The 22498-nt window shown below is 50.1% G+C and overlaps 1 protein-coding gene across 1 annotated transcript in view; it reads right to left on the bottom strand.

The window, feature by feature from the left end:
* Window positions 1–22498, bottom strand: part of DDX51 (DEAD-box helicase 51) — a 208591-nt gene that overhangs the window by 9143 nt on the left and 176950 nt on the right. The window contains exon 14 of the mRNA XM_069619898.1: window positions 8528–8665. Coding sequence (XP_069475999.1) covers window positions 8528–8665 — 138 coding nt within the window. The remainder of the gene's footprint in view (window positions 1–8527; window positions 8666–22498) is intronic.

The following is a 22498-nucleotide window of genomic DNA, read 5'->3' on the forward strand; positions in this document are numbered from 1 at the left end:
TGCTCCCCTGCTCCAACAGAACTTTCTAAGACCCGATTGACACCCTCGCTCCAGCCTTGGTGGATTTCTGTAATCACTCTCTCGCCACTGGACCTTTCCCCCTCTCCCCTTAAGCACTCCCTTGAGCACCCCCTCAAGAAGCAATCTGTCGATCCTACCTGGCCGGCAAACTATCGCCCAACCTCCATCACCCCTTTCCTGGGCAAACGCTTGGAAAGGCTGGCCATCTCCCAGCTTACTCTCCACACTGAATCTGCTGGTTGTCACCATGACCATCAGTCTGTCTTCAGAACACGGAAACTGCTCTCCTGAACACCTTTTAAAATCTGCTCTCCAACCTTGATTCCAGCATTCCTTCTGTCCTCATCCTCCTTGATCTTTCCTCTGCTTTCGACATGGTCAACCACGGCATCCTGATCAATTGACTCTGTGAGAACCTGGGCATCACGGATCAGGCCCTGTAGTGGTTGACCTCCTTCCTCTTGGACCGCCCCTCCCAGGTCCAACTTGGTCCCTTTCTCTCTGCCTCCCCTCTCTCTACCTGTGGCGTTCCCCAGGGCTCTATCCTCTCACTCTGATTTTTCAACCTCTACTTGGCCCCTTTGGCCCACCTGCTCTCTACATTCTCCTCTAACTTCAGGCTCCCCTCAGCCTCGCCTCCTCTCCTGCTCATTTTTGTTTATTCACAATTCAGAACTGATGCGCCGCCAATGATCTCTGCCTTAATGCCAGTAAAACAGAGAGCCTTCTCATTGGACCCCTGCCCCTGCTTTCCCTCTCTCACTTTGGCCGCCTGCCTTGGGCCCACTTCCTTCACTTTCCCGCGAGGCAAGAAACCTTGGTGTCATCTTCAACTTCACTCTCTCTCTCTCTCTGCTCACATCTCGGACATCGCCAACAAGTCCCACTACCAGCTGCACCTCCTCAAAGGGACTCTTGCCTTTCTCACTTTCCCCCAGAAGCTCGTTGTCTCAGAGCCTTGGTTCTATATGCTGGACTACTGCAACAGCCTCTTTCACAGTCTGCCTTCCTCTACTCTGCGCCCTCTGCAACTAATCCAGAACAGGAATGCGAGACTTATCGTGGGCCTCAAGCCCATGGACCATATCTCTCCAGCCCTGAAATCTCTCCGGTGGCTGCAAGGATCAAGTTCAAGTCCCTTTGCATTGCTAACAAGGCATTCTGGGTCCACGGACCACACTACATCCAACGCTCTCTTCCAAAATACCTTCCTTCTCGAGCCCTTCACACAGCTACCTCCAACTCTCTAATGGTTAGGCGCTTTTCCAGGCATGCATCCCTCTGGAATGTCCTACCTGGTACTCTCAAACTTGAGCCAGACCACCTGAAGTTCCGCAAACAGCTCAAAACCTTTCTCTTCTCCTCTGCTTTCTCTCTCTCCCTCCGCTGCTGACCTATCGGTCTGCCATACTGAGTGGTTGCTTGGCTACCCAGAGTTTCACTGGATCCAGGCTCTTCACTTGCACGATCTGAATGACATAAGTCCTAGTAAGATCGTTTGACTTGTCCTCCCTCTGTCTTCCCTCTTTTGTCTTGTCGCGCCTAGAAACACTTTTGTATAGGCACGTTACAAATTACTTATATCATATTATAGCTGGAAATAGTCATAAAAAATCCCTAAGCCCTACATCAGCACTCCACATTAATTTCTACCATCTGGGTCATGGTAAACAAAAACACAAATGGATGCATGAAAATCAATCATAGCCCAACCTAGAGGGAAGGAAACACTTGCAAACCATAGGCAAAGACGTCCAGAAATTAATATATTTTAGCAACAGTTATCTTAGCAATTCACTTCATGGAAAAATACTTACAAAGCCAGCAAAAGTTGGTTGCAATGTCAAAATACATTCACCATTAAGAAATGCAAAGCATGGCTTTAATAATGCATTAAAACACACAGGTAAAAACTAACATTCTAATTCTTGGTCCAGAGCTCACTGAACCCCCTGTGGGTAAAGGAAACATGCCCAGAGGCAGGCGAGACCACCCAGAGACACTTAAGGAGAGTCCCAAGACAGGTTGAAAGTTCCCTAAGAACCAATGGGAATAGTGTCATCGGGCCATCCGCTTTAGTGGAGGTAAATCAGTTCTACCCAATAGGTACGGATTCTGTGGCAAACAACCTAAGTGAGGACCCAAAGAAGAGATCCAAATGTTGACGGTCTAACCAGAAGCCCCAGAGGAAAATGCAGCAGAGCAGGCGGCCTCTCCAGTATATCTGTATGGGAAATGCAGTTGAGACTTGCCTTAAAAGCACCTAGACCACGAACAAGTTACTAGACCAGAGGATGAGTATCACAAATAACACAGCCCAAACAGTGAATAATCACACACCCCAATAACCAAAAGGTATGTACCCATTTCAGCAGTTCCGACAAACACAGTTCCATCACAGCGAATGCCGTACATGGCTCAGCTTCTAGATGCCGTTCCCAGGACCCGGTGCCCAGGGGCTTGCACCCTGGGCCAGCAACGACCCAGACAACCCAGAAAAGGAACAAAGGACCTTCTTATGGCATCGACGTTTAAGCCTTTAAGCCTGGAGCAAAGATTACAGCAAGGAAGACAAATGGAAGGTGAGGGAACCTGCCCAAATTACTCTAGGGAGCTTACTCAACAAAGAAAGCAGGCAGCGCAGCAGAAAGCTGTTAAATTGGATGGTGGTATACTGTCACATCAGACTCAAGGGATTTTAGTATTGCACATCTCCTGTTCAGGCGAGACCAGATTTTGATTTTTCGCATTAAAACACATCTCTCTGGGCTTAATGATGATAATACATTGGGCATCTTTATAGTCTGTGTGTGGCTACTGTGGCCTTGTATACTCTAGGTGGAGTCTCATGTCAGAATCCATTTTCAGAATGTCTCTTGCATATAGGGAAAAAAAACACTTGTTTCGTTTTCCATCTTGTGTGGATTAAGGTGCTGTTTTGACTTGGTTTCTGCACTCCTCCCAAATAATCACTGTGATTAGGTGACGGATTTGTCTACTTTTCCATATACATTTATATTGCTTGTGATGTGGGAGATTCCTGTGAAAATGGCCGCTGCCATAGCGCTACAGACCTGCAATTGCTTTTGAGGCTGTATGAGTTGAGTCATGTGATCGCGTGTTCACATGATTGCTCGTACCCTTTCAAAATGGATTTTCCGGCATACTTCTGCATTCTGCCGGGACGCTGTGAAGCTGGAGTTTTTTCAAATGGATTTGGTACATACTTTGATCTGGTAAAGACTTTCTGCACGTTGGAATGCTGTTTGGATGTTCTTTTGAAGATTAGAAGTATTCGCTATTGAGTGCGGCACTGATATATGTTTGGCTTCCTATCTAGACGGAAGTGGGCCGGCACATGCACTATATTGAACACTTGCTGAATAGACAGACCTTAGAGGTTCGCTTTATGCCATTCAGATTTGTTTCTTGTTTGCATCTGTGATGAGAATTTGATATTGAGGACTTTTGTGTCCATTATAGACTCCCGCAGGTAGAGGGGACGCCAGACATAGCCTGGATGGCTGTGTTTTTCCCCTCCAGAAAATGATGTTTTCACAATAACATGAGTAGTGACAATATTTTAAATACAAAAGCATTTAAAAAACTGGTATGATCTATTGTTATAGTTTGCCTTTGTTACGCTTTCATGTAGGTTTGTCAATGTACTTGTTTTAGTCAAAGATTGATGTTTGACATTTGCATTGTAGGGGGGCCACTTGTTCACTGCTTCTCTGCTACCAAGTTAGTTTTCTTGCACTGAAGAAGGCTGGGCCATGGGTACAGTTGATGGCCTCATAACAGCCGAAACTCGAGTAGGCATCTGTCTTTGAAGACGTGTTGTCAATTGGAAAAACTGTTCCCCTTTTTGTTTGCAATCCTATGGCAATAATTAAGCATTTGTTGCTTAGACTTTTACAAATAAGGATGGTAGTCATTTGTATTGCACACTTTGGACCTCATATGGGTGCGCGAGTTGATACACAAGTACAAATAGAGGTGTTCATTGAGAATGTCTGATCTTTTGACATGTAGCTGGGGTGGTTTTTGGTTGTTCGACTTTGTTAATCTCTGTCACTTTCTGGGGAAGGTTGTAGTTTCTTTCAATTATATTTGGATCATGTGAGTTTCTTTCTGCATTGTGCATATTCATTTGTACGGTTGGTTATGTGTATTAATATGTAATTCTATGTGTTTTAATGACTTTCTTCTACATGATTTTGATCTGCACATAAAAATAAAAAAATGAATTTTTCTTCATCTGTTGCAATATTGTTGTACTACCTTCTGTGAAGGGATCATGATGCAAGACAGAACAGATACAAAGTTCATAACAAAACGGTTTATGAACTCAAATGTCAGGCCCAACTTGCCCTATGCTCGGGTAGGATTTCCCTACCTGAACGAAACTACGTAAAGTCTGCGTCTAAGAGTACAACATAAAAGTCTGTGTCCAAAACCTATCCGTGCCCTCACAACTAAAGCTAAACAATGTGTAGGGATGGCAATCATAAAAGAAATGGTGTTCAACACCAAGTTCCGAGCTTCTTCCAGCTCTTAACTTCCTCCTCAGCTCCCATTCCCCAAGTTCAAGAAAGTTCCACAAAGGTCTTGAGGTTACCTTTCCCAAGTTCAAACACTACAGTGCAACACAACCCTCAGGGTTCCAATAACCAAGTTCAAATGAAAAGGGTCTTGAGGTCCCATCCTCAAGACAGCATTTGCAGTTCATGAAGTCTCAGGGTTCCCTTCCCCAAGACTTCAATGTAGCAACAAAGTGTATTTCAGTCTTTCACAGTTCAACTTAACTAGGTCAACCTGACCTTCCTCCTGGTTTGCGGCAACAGCTCACTTACAGTGCTCCTTCTTGGTTTGTTTCACAATGTTTTTGTCTTTCACCATGCAGGTCTCATTGGTCTAGGTGCAGTTGTCAGACCACACGATCCACCCATTACAGGTCACGCAAATAAGACCCCATGGCTCTTCAGCCCACGCAGATTCCTATTTATTCCCTCCTGTGTACAGATTCACACTTTCTTGGCTTCTCCTTGCAAGCCTCTTGGCTTTATGTGTAGACTCACACTCCCTTGCCTTCTGCTGGTCAGCCTCTTTGCTTTGCCACAGTGGGTCACATCCTCTGCCAGTCTTTGGCCTTGCCGTACTATAGTCCTGCATTGAGTTCATATGTGTGGTGGTGTTCTTTCTTCCCCCACCTTTCTCTGCACAACCACTTGAGTATGCAAGCAACATTTCCCCAACAGTTCTTTAAACAGTTCCCAACACGCTTCGCTTTGGCAATGCGCAGGTGAGGTTGGCTCTCTTATTCCGGGTCGTTTTAGCTTTGTATTTTTGGGATACAATGATACAGTCATTCGATATAAGTAAAGCATACGTGCAAGGAGCTTTCTTCTCGCCGAAGGTCTTAATGAGTTTAACAATGGCTTGCTACTTTGCTGCTGGTCGCGCCTACATTTTCCACACACAGATTGATTCAACTATGTTTCTGAACCGCGTGATTCTGTTTTACAGGATATTCGCATTCGCGTGCAGAGAGGTCCAGCGTTTTTCCATCCACAGAAACTCACCGGCGTTGCAGCTTGGCTCTGCTGTGAATTCCAATCAGTGTTCAAATCCCTGCTGATCCAGTTACTACAGAGACTTTGCCTGCTTCTCAGATACTCCAGTGTTCAGTTAACCCCCATAGGTAACAAGCATCTTCTACCTTTTTGGGAACGGCCCAGCTTGGCACCAGTTCCCGCTGTGCGAGTACTGCAGAAGGGAGCTTCTGCTCCAACGCCAGTCACAGGACTCGATCCCAGCCTCAAGAGGGTGTTAGCAAAAGCGCACTGTAAGCCTCTCCTGCCGTGTAGCTTCACCTGTGTGTTTTCCCAACCCCCCCACCCCCCCTCCGTTACACAGCACACCTTCTTATACGGGATATACTGATTAAGTGACACCAGGTGTGGGCCCTTGAATTTAGTTTCCCAACTTTGATAAGAGTAGTTAGTTGGACATGCCTGACCTTCACGGTCATCTTCCTCGCCCCAGTACTAGAGTGGTGAAAGGAGTTACCGCTGTTAACTACGCCTCCTTGTCTCAGTACTATAATGGGAAATGGGTGGGAAAATGAGGGGAGATGTTTGACGAAAGCCCACAAAGGCCTAGGGAAGGACAGTTTCATTGGAATAGGAAAAAGGGGAATTACACATCTCACCTGTCTCCCCCTTGAACCTTCCTTTCTTCACCCTCTTTCTGGTGCTTCTAGATTGGTGATTTTCTTGTCTATTCCTTGGTATGTGGGGCAGGGATAACAATACCTCATAATTGCCCCTGGGATAGGAGGTTCTTCCTGGAATGGGAATGCAGAATACTGCGTCTCGCCTGGGGCATCCCACCATCCATCCCCAAGGACCCTCCACCCAGGTGATCATCCCTGGCTTCTCTTCCCCCAGGGTCAGGATCCAAAAGTGATGGCATTTCCATGGCCACCTGAGAAGAGGACACAAGGGAGCAGTGCGTATTAGAACAAGTTTTGGTGGGTTGCATCCAATTTTCTGTTGCTGTGAGAACCGTTCCAGGACAGGGACAACGGCTGGAGGCACCCTCGGACATCCTAATATGGTGGAGTGTTTTAGTCTTGGAACCCGTAATGACAATATAAGTGACCTACAGCCAAGTGGAAGCTCCTGTCGGAATTGGTGGGATGCAGTGGTAAATGTTCCCTAAAAACTGTGCTAGAGCGGAAGGCTCAATCCAGCAGATATGGGTAGGCAGCAGGAGTCTTCAGAAAGCCTGAACTGGACTTCCAGAAGCAAGAAATCAAGAAAGGGAAGCAGGGACCAGGCAAGTGCTTGCGCACAGAGCAAAAAGAGGATGACCAGAGGCCAGGCCATCAATCACTAGAGGGGGTTTGAGGCAAAGGATGAGGTCGCTAACACCACTGGTTGGTCAGTACAACTGCCACAGTCTAGTCCAGTCAAACAGGAAGTGAGAAGGAAAGCTTAAGGACTTATGACTGGCCAGAACCACTTCAAGCCGATATGGAGACTGCCATTGTGGGTTCACAAAGAGCCCACATGGTCAGAATGGCCTTTGTAAGGCCACCTTGAGGTTGCTCTGAACAAAGGGAGCCCTAAACTACAAAATGAGAGAGAACAGGATTTAAAAATATGTGCTAGTCCCCCAAAGGCTACCAAAAAGGCACTCTGGGCTACCAATACAGTAATAAAACTTGCACCCTTGCTGAAGCCAAAGTATAGCTGCCACAACCTACTCCCTAAAACCAATATAATCATATTATCACCTCAGGGCAAAGATTTGGTGCATGAAAGATACCCCCGGGAACGGGTGCCTTATGGTTGACCAAATACCATACACCTTAAGTGATGTAAAAAGGGTGTCAAAGGCAGGGGGAATTCAGGATAAGTTCCTCTAGCCACCAACCTCTGGCCACCAAAAAGAAGTCCCTAATCCTGGAAAAAACAAAAAAAGTTGAGACCGAACAAGTGATTTGGGGTTGAATGCCCAAAGCGGAAATTTTCGAGGAAGAAACGACTTCGAAAAAATAATCTTCAGTCGTTTCTTCCTCGAACATTTCCGAGTTACCCAAACCCCTACCCACACCCCCGCCCCCAACACACCCCTACCCACCCCCCACTTACCTTGCATTCCGTCTCCCCGTGTCCCTGCAACGCCTGTTCCCTTTCACTTGCGTGATCGGGAATCAGTGCCGGAGGGTCCTTTCCTTTTTTTGTCATGTCAGCTGCAACCCCCACTCACTATACCGTATAGGGGTAGCGTGGGACACCCCTGCAGCCTTTTCATTTTTTTTGGGGCTGGCTGCGGAGGACACCCCTGCAACCCCCGCTCACAATATAGTGAGCAAGGGTACGGGGACACCCCCGCAACCGCAAATGCGTGATCTGGTCGAACCTTTCAGCCATTCAGAATTTTTGAACGTCCGAAAATTGGCCAAACACGTATTCAGACATTTGTTTTGCTCATTTTGGCCTAAATGTTAAAAGTGGACCAAGAAATTTCAAAAATAGGAATCATGTCTTAACACTCAACTGCACACCATCTATTCCACTGGCATTCGCCTACAGTGCTTTGTACCAACGAAACCACTCAACTATCTACTGTCTCTACTCACCCCTCCCCTTCTTTGCCAACCCCCTCCTACAACACAGTCATCCACTATCTGGACCCAAACTGGCTTTCCAAACTCACCAGATCACTTCTTACCAAAAGGCTCTACACATCTGAGCACCTAACCCTACACTTCTCCTATTCTACACCAACTCAAATTCTACCACTATATTCACCCCACATCCTTACCAATTTTCCACTGACCCATACTGCCACATTAACCATGGAGCTCTAATCCCAGTCATTAACACCACATCCCTTCCAATCCAATCATTACAAACTCACCCAACTATAGCCTCACCAAAATGTGCTCCTATATCTAGAGTACTGCAAACTTTCCCCAAGAGAAAGCACTCACCAATACTATCCTCTGCAGCTCACTTAAGGCTTCCTCGTATCGCCCCACCAAAGATGGCTTCAGGTGCTCTCTTTTTACTGTTTGTCTCTGGAGCTCCGAGATGCCAGCATTCCTCATCATCTTCAAGAAGGACGCCTCCTGTTCAGTACAGACACAATACAAGGAAAAAGATCAGGCAAAGAATGTGTCCATAGGTCATCGTAAGAACACACACATACATACATATATACGACACCTGTAAACATCTTTCTGTTGCTTGTATCTGCTTGGATTCACATGCTTTGCATAGGCCGCCATCTAGTGGTTGGTGCGCGTATTACATGATTTATTTTTGATTTCGAAAAGGGAGGTAGATGGGGCGGGTTTGTAATAATATCTCTATTGTGACGTGTACTGTACCCATGATCCTTCAAGCGCCAAGGTCCTTGGATTGTTTCATTTCGGCCTGAGGTTGCGTGAAGTGTATAGTGAAACATAAATGAGAAGAGGTTCACATTAAAAAGAAGTTACTTTCTTACCTGGTAACGTTCTTTCGATGGGATGTTCCTCCGACGTATTCCAAATCTTTGACATTGATTACCACAGCTGTGCTGCTTCGGAAAACTTTTTTGGCTTAGGCATCCTGCGACTATGACGTCGATACGCTCCCTCGAGGACCTCCTCTGACGTTCAACGTCACCGGATGTTATACGTAGGACACAGGACGCCCGTAGCCTCAGTTGTAGTTTTTTCCCCCAGAACGTGTGGCACCAATCTCCTGCCAGTATTACTACAGAAAGCCTTGCGGAAACGGAAGCTGCAATCGCATAAGAAATTCTGTAGAGGAGCAGGTAGAGAGGGTACGATGTGGAATATGTCGGAGGAACATCCCATCGAAAGAACGTTACCAGGTAAGAAAGTAACTTGTTCTTCGAGGGAATTGTGTCCTCTGACGTATTCCACATCTTTGACAGACTCCCAAAGCAGTACCAACATACGGAGGTGGGAAAAGAATTTTGGATTTTTTTTCTTCGAATGCCCAATCAAATTGCAGAATATAGGACTGCCTTACCAAAGGCCAAATCTTGCCCATGGATGGAGTCCAGGGAATAGTGTCTCACAAAAGTATGGACAGAGGCCCATGTGGCTGCTTCACAAGACTACGAATGGGAACACCCCTCTGCAGAGCAGTGGAGGCAGCCACACCCCTAGTAGAGCCTGTAAACCGACTGGAGGGTCCCTGCCCGCCAAACGGTAGCATTCACAGATTGTCAAAATGATCCACCTGGAGAAGGTCTGCTTGGAAAAAGCTTGACCTAAACGCCTACCAGCGTATCCAACCAAGAGCGGATCGTCCACTCTGACCCGGGACATCCGTGAGAGATAGAAACTTAAAGCTCTCCTAGGGTCCAACCTATGGAGCCTCTCCTCTTCCTACCAGGGTGTGGAGGAGGATAGAACACCGGAAGAATTACCCTCTGACTCAGATGGAATTCCGACACAATCTTCGGAAGAAAGGAAGGCCGTACCCTAAGGACAACCCTGTCCTTAAGGAACACAGTGAAGGGTGGTTTGGCGGAAAGTGCCTGCAACTCACTCACTCTGCGTGCAGAAGTAACCGCAACTAAAAATACAATTTTAAAGGACAACAGTCTCAAGGGACAAGAATGGAAGGGCTCAAACGGAGCTCCCATTAGGAACTTTAAAACAAAATTCAAATCCCATCCCGGAACCTGAAAGGCGACGGTGGAAACACATTAGTTAGCCCTTTTAGAAACTGAGATATCAAAGGGATTTTAAAATAAGAACATTCCTCAGACGAGCGCTTAAATATGGACAGCGCCGCCAGGTACCCCTTAATGGTACCCACATGCAGGCCCTTGTGGGCTAATGAAAGCAAAAAAGACAAAACCAAAGGAATGGAACATTGGAAAGGATTCACATTCAGTACCCTACACCAGTCACAGAACTTTCTCCAACGGTACAGGGATTTCGTTGAGGGCCTTCTGGCCGAAAGCAACATCTCCAGCACATCTTCAGGGAGGTCCCAATGCTTATATGTCAGCCTTTCAGATACCAAGCATGAAGGCTGAGAGAATGGACCTCTGGATGGAGAACTCAACGCCCCCCCCTCCTGTGAGAGCAGATCGTCTCGGTAGGGAAGACGACGTGGAGGTCAGATGGACATGTCTAGAAGGTCCGGGAACCACGCTCTCCTGGCCCATGCCGGAGCAATGAGGATCATCCGGGAACAGAACCACCGCAGCCGCCGCAACACCTGCAGAATGACAGGGAGTGGAGGGAACGCATACAGCAGTGGGAAGGACCACTTCACTACGAAAGCGTCCCCTAAGGCTCCTCTTGGAGGAAATTCCCGCGAGCAGAATCTTTCGCACTTCCGGTTGACAATGGTGGCGTAAAAAGATCCACTTGTGGGGTTCCCCAAAGGGCGAAGATCGCCAAAAGAACTTCCTGAGCCACCTCCCACTCGTGAGAGACCGTGCTCTGCCTGCTCAGAGCGTCCGCTGCCGCATTTTCGTCTCTGGACAGATGAACTGCAGAGATCGAAATTTCCTGCTGGATGGGTCAGAACCAGAGCTGCATCGCCTCCCTGCACAGTGGGAGTGACCCCGCCCCCACTTTATGTTGAGGTAGTGCATGGCCACTGTATTGTCTGTCATAATCAGGACATTCTTCCCCCACACAGCCGGCAGAAAAGCCTTCAGGACTAGCCTGACAGCCCACAGCTGTAACAGATTGATGTGGAGTCTGGACTCCGATGGAGACCAACGACCGCTGGCTGTCAGCTTGTTAGCATTAGCTCCTAAACCCGTGAGGGATGTGTCCGTCACAATCAACACCTCCGGCCATGGTTGCCAAAACGGAGCCCCTTTGAACAGATTTCGTTCGACAGCCCACCACAGAAGGTCCTGGGCGACCGAGGACGGAATCTGAACAGGGTCCGACATCCTGCCGGAGAACTGCGACCACTGCATCTTGAGTGCCCACTGCAGAGATCTCATCCGCAGCCTGCCCTGCAGGATGCCATGAGGCCGAACAATTTCAAGAAACCGAACGCCGGGAGACTCTGGGCACGTTGAAATTTGTCCACCATCTGCAGAATGTGGTGAGCCCTCACCTGGGAGGCAAACACTGCCCCAGGGAGGTGTCTAGCACTGCCCCGATGTACTGGAGCTGCTGGGTAGGTGTCACATGAGACTTCATGTGAGGGAGAAGCCCAGCTTGTGAAGGGAGTGGCAGGTGACGTACAGATGATCCAGGACTTGCTCGGGACAGCGCACCCTGATCAACCAAGTGTCCAGGTAGGGGTAGACGTGAATCCCCCCTTTCCTGAGATGCGCTGCCACCACCACCATCAGCTTGACGAAGACCCTCGCGGCGGAGGTCAATCCGAACGGCAGGACCCGAAACTGAAAATGCGAGTGCCAGCCACGAACCTCAGGCACTTCCTGTGCTTGGGATGAATCGGCACATGAAAGTAAGCATCCTTGAGGTCGAGTGACACCAACCAATCCTGAAGTTGAAGGGCCTGGAGGACTTGAGAAAGAGTAACCATCTTGAACTTGTCCTTCCTGAGGAGCTTGTTCAAACCACACAAGTCCATGATGGGTCTCAATCCTCCATCTTTTTTCGGGATCAAAAAATAAGGGGGAATACCATCCCTTGTTCATCTCCGCTACAGGTACCAGTTCTATGGCACCTTTCTCCAGCAGGGATAGGATTTCCTGCGCAAGGAGCGGATCTGGACGCTTCAAATAGAGCTTCCCCGGTGGATTGTCGCAAGGCCTCTGCCGAAAAGGAAGACAGTAGCCGTGGGCTATGATCTCCAGAATCCACACATCTGAAGTAATGGCACGCCATTCTACAAGATGCTGCGCCAGCCTTCCCCCAACCAGTGAACCATGGGACACGGCCTCATGACTGAGCTGACGTGTCTGCGGCAGTGCCTGAGGGCAAAGAGGCAACTGCCCGAGCGGCTTTGGCACCTCGAGTACCTTGCTTTCCACCTCTGGTACTCCTACATTGGCCCCTTTGACTGGCAGCTCCCCTCGATCTACCAAAGGAAGAGTATTATCAAAAGGAACTCCCCTCCATTGCTGTCCCCTAGGACGAAAAGACAGAGGTTGACATACTGCAGCGCTCAATGACTTCGCTGCAGCTTTGGAGGTCTGCAACCTCTCAAGGCTCCCATCACCCTTGCTGCAAAAAAAAGACGGACACCATAAAAAGCACTGTTCAGAAGCCGGGACTGTACATCAGGAGCAAACCCCGACTTCCGCAACCACGCAAACCTGCGCATCACGGTGCTCGCCGCCATGGACCGGCTGACACAGTCTGCCACGTCCAGACCCGACTGAACGGTTTCACACATGGCATCCTTGCCATCCCGAACGAGGGCAAGAAAACCATCCCGTTCCTCCCCTTCGGGAATATGTTCAGGCGCCAACGACACACAATTCCATAGAGTGTGCGTGAATCTTGCAAGGGCACAAAACGGAGTTGGCTGCCTTTAAAGCCATACCCCCAGAACAAAATACCTTCTTCGCCCAGCCATCAAAGCGTTTGTCGTCCCTATCAGGAGGGATTGTAGGGTATGCAGCCTGCTTTGCTGGGGCCGTAGTCGCCCGCACCACCAAACTCTCCGGAGTAGGGTGAGTAGACAAGTAGCAGCGGTCACCCGTGCGTAGACAAGTAGCAGGGGTCACCACTGGCTGGGTGGTATTTTTTTGGCAACGACTTATTCACTGCTGGGAGACTCTCCGGAGCAGTCCAAGCCGCTGCCACCCTTCTTTGTAAGGCCATATGAAATGGCAACACCGCGTGGACTTTGGTCCAAGATATCGGTCAGGTCATCCTGCAGAAAATCCACACGTGGAGCAGACCACACCAGATACTCAGTCACCCTCGACATGAGGCGCCTGTATGAGGAGTCAGCATGTGTACCAGGCTCAGGCCTGCCAAACTCAACCTCAGGGGAGGTATCAAGACCACTGGTCTCATGTAAAGATTGACAAAGGTCTTCCAGTTGCCTATGACCAGACAACAGGTCATCTGGAACCTAAGAAGGCACAACCCCCTCTTCATCAGACCCTTCCTCCACCTTTGAAATGTACTCCAAGGGTTTGAACAAGTCCACCCTGGGAGGAGGAACGGAGTATGGGTCAAACATAGGCCACACAGACTTGCTGAGTGCCTTCCTCAGAGCTTCCACAGGTCTCCGGGGCACCTCTGGAAAATTTTCCTCAAAAGTTGCTCTATGGCGGCGATGGAAGAGGCATCGATGTCGACCGTGTCGCCGACGAGTTCGACAACGGCTTGGAGGCCAGAGCACTGAGTGTGTCCCTCAACGGCCTCTGCGCCGATGACTTCCTCGGAGCCGGAGCCTTGAGCAAGTCCCTCGACGGACATGGCGCTGATGCCTTCTTCAAAGGCCTCACAGGCTCCAACGATCTCGATGGCGGCGAGCACCGGGACCTTGAGCGGGCATGGTGGCGATCAGCCTTGTCCGATCGGGATTGTGACGGTTCCTGATGATCACGCCGAAGGTGGCCCTAGCGCGTTCCTTGCCGGCTTCTCTCGAAGGCGTGGACGGAACAGTGCCCTGCGGTTCAAAAAATCACCATCATCTGCCAGCGGAATTCCGCCCATTCGGCCGGCGATGAGCGTTTCGTGGGACAAGCCACCCGCCGTCTGGCAGAGTCCTCTGATGAGGATGGCGACTGGTGACGGCGCTTCCGTGAATGCCTCGTAGAGGCAGAGGAATGGCGGGACCCACTCCTGGACCGAGACCCCCTGAACTTACGCCGACGCAGAGAGTCGCCCCTCGAATCATCAGTCGAAAGTCCAGCGGATTTCAATTTACGGGGCTTGGAAACCCTACCTACCGACAGCTGCTGCTTCTGCTCCCGCAAGGCCTTTGACGTCAAAGACTGGCATTCATCGCAGTCATCGGTGGCGTGGCTCTCGCCGAGGCACCAGAGGCAGACGTCATGCGGGTCCATACGAGACATCTTGGAACCGCAGTCCCGACACTTCTTGAAGCCCGACTTCGGGGTAGCAGAAGACAGACATATTTCACGAACAACAATAGAAGAACCGAGGCGCACCGAGATTTCGAAGCGAACATGTTCATGGAAAAAAACAAACTGAGGGTATGGGTGTCGTGCGTCCTATGTATAACATCCAGTGACGTTGACCGTCAGAGGAGATCCTCGAGGGAGCGTATGGACGTCATCAACGCAGGACGCCTATGCCAAAAAAGTTTGCCGAAGCAGCACAGCTGTGGTAATCAATATCAAAGATGTGGAATAGTAGGGGCGTGGCTAACTGCGGGATGAGGTAGACGTGCTTCTGCTCGGCTCCCGCGGCCGCACTACAACATCCTGTCAAAAAGCCTGATTTTTGAACACTACATAAGCTGAAACCATCTCCATGCCCAAGCGAACACCCTTGGGCACACTCGGACCGAAGATCGGGGGAAACCGCAGTGCGACCTGCTGCAGACGTCCGAGTAAAACTTGCTGGCGAGCGGAGCCCGGCCTGTCTTTAAAATGGCCGCGGGCGGGCTGGACTGTACGCGCTGAGCGTATGAAATGAGGCTGTGATGAGGAGAAATCCAGGAATCCAGCCCGCGGCAGCCCCGCTATTCGTGGCGGAGGGAGAGTGCAAACCCGGCTGGGCTCCGGGAGTCCCGATCGGCGAGGATGCATCTTGCGTACCGACACGGACGGAGGCGCTGCGAGGGAGTCCACGGAGGAGTGGAGTCCGGATCTCCCTACGCCTGCACCCACCTCCTGGGGACCCCGGAGGGAGCAGAGGTCCGGAACGGTGCCGGCTGGGAAGCCAGGAGGGCCGGCCAAGGCGAGGTAGGCTGAGCCCCCCACGCGGGCCCTGCCCCCTGACAACAACGGCGGCAGCTGGCAAGGTGGCCCAGAGAGAGGCAGGGGCCGTGGAGGAGCTGCTCCAGACAACGCGGCTCTCCCCTGTCCAGTCCCGCGGGTGCCGCTTGCTCAGTGACACACACGCAGACCTGCGGGCTGGAGCAGGAGCCTGTATCCCTGCGGCGGAAGAGACCTTGATATAGAAGTGAACCGCGGCCCGGCAGCGGGTGGCTGCAGGGCACGGAAGAAGGCCACCTGGAGACCTGGGCCCAAGAGCAGAGGAGGAAAAAAAAGGGCCTGGCACACCGAGGAGGTTAAGGGGACGGGAGGCACATGTGGAGGGGTGGCGCCAAGCCAAACAACGCCCCACACAGCGCAAATGGCATTTTGAATGAGATAGCGTGCAACACCCTCAGTCGACCAGCTGCCCCAAAATGGGGCAGAGTTAGTGGCGGTCTCAGTGGGACAAGACACTGCACTTATCAGCAGGCCCCCCCAACATCAGGACACACTGGCCTGCCTTTGGGGGATAGACTGAACCTGGTGCTTGTTATGTCAAAGTCTAAACTGCAACCCCCGCGCGTGTGAATTCGTAGTGCAACACCCATTACAGGGGGGCCAATGCAACGAAACGCTCAATACCCAATGGCACTATGGGGAAGGATAAACCGAGGAAGCTTCCTACACAGAGCAGAATGGACCAGTACACCATTCCCCCACCCCAACCCACTGAACACCACCTGCTATCATCGGAAGAGATGGAGGCAGACCAGGGTATCTCGCTGAAAGACATCATGGCCGCCATAGCTGACTCTCGCACGTCCATGGAGCAAAAAATGGACGGTATAAGTATGGATGTTTCCCTCCTCAGGCATGACCTGCAAAAACTAACGGCATGCACAGGAGAGGCGGAGCAGCGCATATCCACCACGGAGGACAGGGTGAACAGCATGCAACAACAGCTCCATAACCCGACAGCCAAGCTGAAGGTGTTGGAGGACAGAATGGAAGAGGGAGAGGGTAGGGTCCAGACGCAACAATGTGCGCATCCTCGGTATACCCGAAAAGGCGGAGGGCGCCTGCATGGAACTATTTCTAGAACAATGGCTTTCTGACCTGTACGAGCCCGACGCCTTCTCCAAGTTTTTCTCCATAGAGAGGGCGCACAGAGTACCCACGAACAGACCACCGCCTGGGGCCCCCCCACGAACTGTAAAAGCGAGATTCTTAAACTTCAGAGATCGCGACGCCCTACTGCAACATGCGCGTGCCAAAGGAACTGTCACGTTCAATGGCTCCAAAATCGCCTTCTTCCCAGATTATACACGGGAAGTCCAAAGAGCAAGACAACTCTTCGACCCCTTGAAAAGACAACTGCATACGAGGGGAGTTAAGTACGGACTGCTCTTCTCCGCACAACTCAAGATTTACCACAAAGGGACAACAGTCCATTTCAGTGACCCCAGGGAAGCTTGGCGCTGGGCTGAGCAGAACATAGATGGAGATTGGTCGGCCCCCCGCAAAAACAGGGGGAGAAATCGCAGACCTCCGCCAACCAACAGCCAGAACCCCGACGACCACCAGCGCAGGATCTGCCGGAAGACCCGGGGGGATGAACCCCCTCCCAGAAGGGCCCCCCCCCTACAATGCCTGCCAATATTCCATGGCCATACTACGATACCCAAAGCAGGCAATAGATCCTCTCTACAGCACACACATATATGTAATAATAGGCAGCATACACCCACCTGTAGCAGCCGCGGTGAGCCCCGAGCCCTACAGTAGAAGGAGAGTGCAATAAACCCCAAGTGTTGCACACCGGTAACTCCCCGCGGGGACCACCTTTAGAGGAGTAACGCCCTCCCTTTAGGCCCCACCCATCCAGGGGAAGATCACTTTCACCTGACATTCAGTTTAGTGCATGTTAAGTGTCCGGTTGACACCATAGTTTCGTTGTTTGGGCGACCGATGCTTCTAGTTGGGAGGAGTATGGGGTGTGGGGTTAGGGGTTTGTTAAGGACAGCTTCAATAGGGACCAATCGAAATCATAGGGGCATGTGGCTGGAATGGATGTCAGGACCCCATGGGCATGGCTCCAACAGGCGTATATCGCCACCGGAGGCAATGAGGGCCAATACCAATACATGCTCACATGGCAGATGACAATAGTAAGGCGGACGCCCTCAGAACACTAAAGCTCATGTCTTGGAACGTAAATGGCCTGGGCAATGCCAACAAGCGTCGCTTGGTGCGCCAATTCCTGAATAGACGGGGGCTGATATAGTGTTCCTATCTGAGACACACCTCGCAGGCACTGAATGTACCCTATTCAGACGTACGAATTACAAGCTAGCATTCCACTCGGGCTTCACGATGGGATCAAGAGGCGTCATGTTCTTGGCACACAAAAATCTTCCGCCCCACCTTTACACGGTGACCCATGATACAGGCGGCAGATACATATATGTGACGGGTGAGTTGTGGGGACAATCCGTGGCACTAATAGCAATCTATGCACCACCAACCCTCCTACAGCCACTACTCACCGACATTACCCTGCTAATCGCTAATGATACCTCCAACTGCATGATAGTAGGTGGCGATTTTAATGAAGTCATGAATGTTACCCTGGATAGATCACACATACGTAACAGGAATCCCAACATCCCCACCAGGCTGGCCACATTTGCCAACGCACTCGGCCTTTGCGACATGTGGAGAGAACTCCACCCAGACACTAGAGCGTACTCCTTCCATTCGGGAGCACATGCTTCGCTCTCCAGATTGGATTACTTCTTCACTCCCGCAACTGACCTATACAGAGCACGGGAAATAAACATACTGCCTAGAGGCATCTCCGACCATTCTCCGATTTAAATGTTACTCACGACATCCCGGAAGATCCCACTGCAGTGCTGGCGCCTGAACAGCTACCATCTGGGAGACCCTGAGCTGGTTGATAAACTGCAGGAAACTACTAAAAATTATTTCGAGCTGAACACACAGGCGGGAACAAACCCTGAAACGCTGTGGGAAGCCTATAAAACGGTCCTAAGAGGCGAGTTAATATCTTGGACAGCGGCCAAAAAGAGGCAGCATTTGAGCAATATCCTTGAAGCAGAGACTCAAGTCAAACAAGCAGAGGAAGGTCACAAACGAAAATACGCCAGCCACTAACCGGGCACTGCTACTAGCACAAAAAAGATTGCAAAGCATTGCGATGGATGATGCTAGACAGGCACACACTGCGGTGAGAGCAAGGATCTATGACACAGGCGATAAGGCAGGCAAGATGCTGGCGTGGCTGGAAAGGAAGGAGCGGGGACGCAGCCATGTCCAGAGACTCGAAGCAAAAGGATTGAATACAGGAGTAACAGATCAGAAAATAACCCAAGGCTTCGCGGAATACTACACTGAGTTATAAAGTGAACCCACAACTCCGATGGACGCTACGGTCATGGATCACATTGAAACCCCTGCCTTAAATGAGGCACAACGGCAACAGCTGGAGCGGGAGATCACAGAGGATGAGATCTTGAGTGCCATCTCCGGTCTCCAGTCCGGCAAGACCCCTGGCCCAAATGGCTTCCCGGTGGAGATATGGCTTAAGGTAGGCACTAATGTGATAGCGCCCCAATTACTGCGAATGTACCTCCATGCACGAGAAAAGGGCATTCTCCCTCCATATCTGCGGGAAGTAACAATAGTAGTGATACCCAAGCCAGACAAGCCCCCAGAGAGATGCAGCTCGTACAGGCCCATTTCACTCATTAACTCTGAGACCAAAATACTCGCAAAACTGCTAGCAGACCGATTACAAAAGGTAATCCCCGCCCCGATACACCCGGACTAATGCGGCTTCATGCTACAAAGATCAACTCGCATGAACCTCCGCAGGCTATTTTCAGCGCTGGAAAGGGCCAACAACATACAGGGGCCACTAGCCCTGTTAGCAATTGACTTTGAAAAGGCCTTCGACGCGGTGAGATGGGAGGCCGTCTGGACCATAATGCGCCCTATGGGCTTCGGTGAAACCTTCATGAGTTGGGTGCGACTGCTGTATGAATCACCGGTTGCTAGGACCAGGGTCAACGGCTGGCAATCAGAACTCTTCAGGCTCGGAAGAGTACAAGGCAGGGCTGCCCACTACCGGCCATGATCTTCGCCATTGGCATCGAACCCCTCGCGATCCTACTGCGAAACACTCAAACCTGGGAGGGCTTCCGATGGTCCGAGAGCTGGGAAGACAGAATATCTCTTTATGCGGATGACCTACTCATCTACTTAAAGGACCCAAACGCCTTGTGTCCCAAGGTTGTGCAACTACTGAGGCAATATGAGGTATTTTGCGGATTACGCGTGAACTGGTCCAAATCCATTCTTTTCCCTATAAGGGGCACCCCGGTGGTGGACCTAGCGCCGGGCCCCTACCAGATCGAGAAGGAGCAGTTCAAATACCTGGGTGTACATGTCACGACGCAACTCACGGAGTACACAACATTGAACCTCTCCCCCTTGATAACAAGATTTGCGGATGACACTCGCCACTGGATCTCCTTGCCGCTGACGCTGCTGGGAAAATGATTTCCCGTCCCAAGTTCCTATACATCCTGCAAAACGCACCTTTGTACATTCACCACCAGGACTTCCATAAAATTGAATGCATCCTCCGAAAACTGCTCTGGAAAGGAGGACACCCGAGAATCGCTCTTGCCACTCTTCAGAGGTCTATCTGGGAAGGGGGGATTGGGTTGCCCAGACTGCAATCATACTACTGGGCCGGCCAGATAGAAGTGGTGAATGATATGCTTCATGGTCGACAGGGGCCTACCACACATCAGGGGCCTCCATTGTAACACCACGGCGAAACCAATAGAGCTCCTCTACAGGGACCTGGACCGACCTCCGAAACCAGACATGGCGTCCCACATAATGAGAGTTTGGAAGGAAGCGCATGATACTTGGGCTGGGGAGGGAAAATAACTAGGGCCCAACCGTTGTGGAACAACTGCAACCTCCCTGAAGTACGAAAGCTGCCAAGATGGCCCGAGTGGACCCAACGCGGTGTTTCCAATGTCGGAGATGTCGTGCATGAGGACAACCTAGCGAAGTTCGAGACATTGCAAGAGAAATTCTCCCTGCCAGACACAGAAAGGTTCCATCATATGCAACTGAGCCATGCTTGGACGGCCCATACAAGACCTGCCGGAAAGCTCCCCTCTAGAACGCAACATAGTCCTAGACAGGGTGGAGCGGAAGGTTACCTCCACAATGTACAATGTAATAACCTCCTTCGCGACATCGGAACTTTCCAGTCTCAAAGCAAAGTGGGAACGCGATGTAGGCCAGCTTCTGCCAGAGGATTGGGTGGAGGCCCTGATGTACCCGCGAGAAACAACTATCTCCTCAAAGCTCTGATTGGTCCAGCTGAAGATCCTGCACCGCACCTACTACCCGAGAGTGGCTCTCTTCCGCTGGGGCAGGGCCTCGGATGCAAGATGCCTGCGCTGCAAGCGAGAGGAAGGTACCTTTTTCATATACTATGGGAGTGTGGTAATATCCAGCAGCTCTGGCAGAAATGCTGTGACAAACTATCCAGAGTTTTGGGTAAACCGATACAGAAGTGCCCGAAGCAATTGCTTTTAGGGATCTCCGGTGAATCTGACCTCTCCCGCTATGAGAAGCTGCTATGGTCCACTGCGATGGCGATCCTCAGGCGAAACATTGCACAATTGTGGGGCTCGGAACGCACACCCAGTTACGATCAATGGGTTACGGATGTGGACATATGTGCAGTAATGGAGCACCGTGTGTACAAAGCAAGAGGTTGCCCGCAAAAAGCAGAGAAAATATGGAAAAGGTGGGAGGAAGATGACTGAGGGTCATGGGCAAGTACTGTAGTCGATGAGTCTGTGGGAGGCCCACTAAAGGGGAAATATTGAATCTGTTAAGTGCACCCTATGTCACAAGGACATCCAATGTCAATTCCGACGTAATGTTGTACCATGGTCCCTGAAGCTGAATTGTTAATGTTATTGTTTTCTTGTCTGCCTCGCTCTTCCCCTGCTATCCCTCCTCCTCTCCCCTCCCCCCCCTTCTCCCTCCCATGTCCCCTACCTGGAGCGTAGAGAGATGAATGTAATGTTTAAATTTGAAAATGAATAAAATCTTTGATTAAAAAAAAAAAAGATGTGGAATACGTCAGAGGACCCAATCCCCTCAAAACATGTTGTCTATGGTACCTTCTAATCTCAAAAACAGGAGGAATGGTGAGCGCATGTGAATCGAAGTAGATATAAGCATCAGAAAGACGATAACAGGCATTTAATGTTTGTTTTCTGAGGCATGTGCGCTTGCTTAGAATCACATGCTTTGCATAGACTAGCAGGCAGTGCCAGGTGAAAGTGGTGAGTTCATATTTATTTATTGGTCATTTGTAATGCGCCTATACACAAGCGTTTCGAGGCGCAGGAGGAACAGAGGCATTTACCCTTCTAATAGAAGTGATGGCTATAAGGAGTGCGGTTTAGAAAGTGATATCTGTGAGGCTTGCTTTATGCATAGGCTCAAAGAGAGGGCCAAAGAGCTTACTTAAGACAATATTTAAATCCCAACCATGGGGTGGGTTTGCACTAGGAGGATAAAACCTTTTAACCCGCTCAATGAAGGCTTTAACGACTGGAATCTTCCACCAAGAAAGCTTGCTTTTGCATATGCAGACAGTGCAGCTAAATGGACTTTTAATGGATTAAAGACCAGACCCGAGCCTAACAAAGTGAAGTAGATAGTGCATTATATGTGAATGCGAGCAGTCAATTGGGACATTGGACTTTCTACGCTAAACTACACATCTTTTCCATTTGTTAAAGTAGCAGTGCCTAGTGTATGGTTTACGGGCTTCTTGAAATATTTCCATGCATTCTTTAGGCAAATTAAGGTGACCGAACTCTATGACTTTAGTATGAGCCAAGATGGTAGTCCGAGGGTGCAGATGTAGGGTTAACCTTTGATTCTGTGACATGTTGTAAGGGCATGCTCGCTTAGCAATGGTGGGCAAGTGAACATTTTGAGAAGGTGGCAATACCACGTC

This window comes from Ambystoma mexicanum, chromosome 10 (genome assembly GCF_040938575.1).
Source record: "Ambystoma mexicanum isolate Mex_15411 chromosome 10, UKY_AmexF1_1, whole genome shotgun sequence".
Lineage (NCBI taxonomy): Eukaryota > Metazoa > Chordata > Amphibia > Caudata > Ambystomatidae > Ambystoma > Ambystoma mexicanum.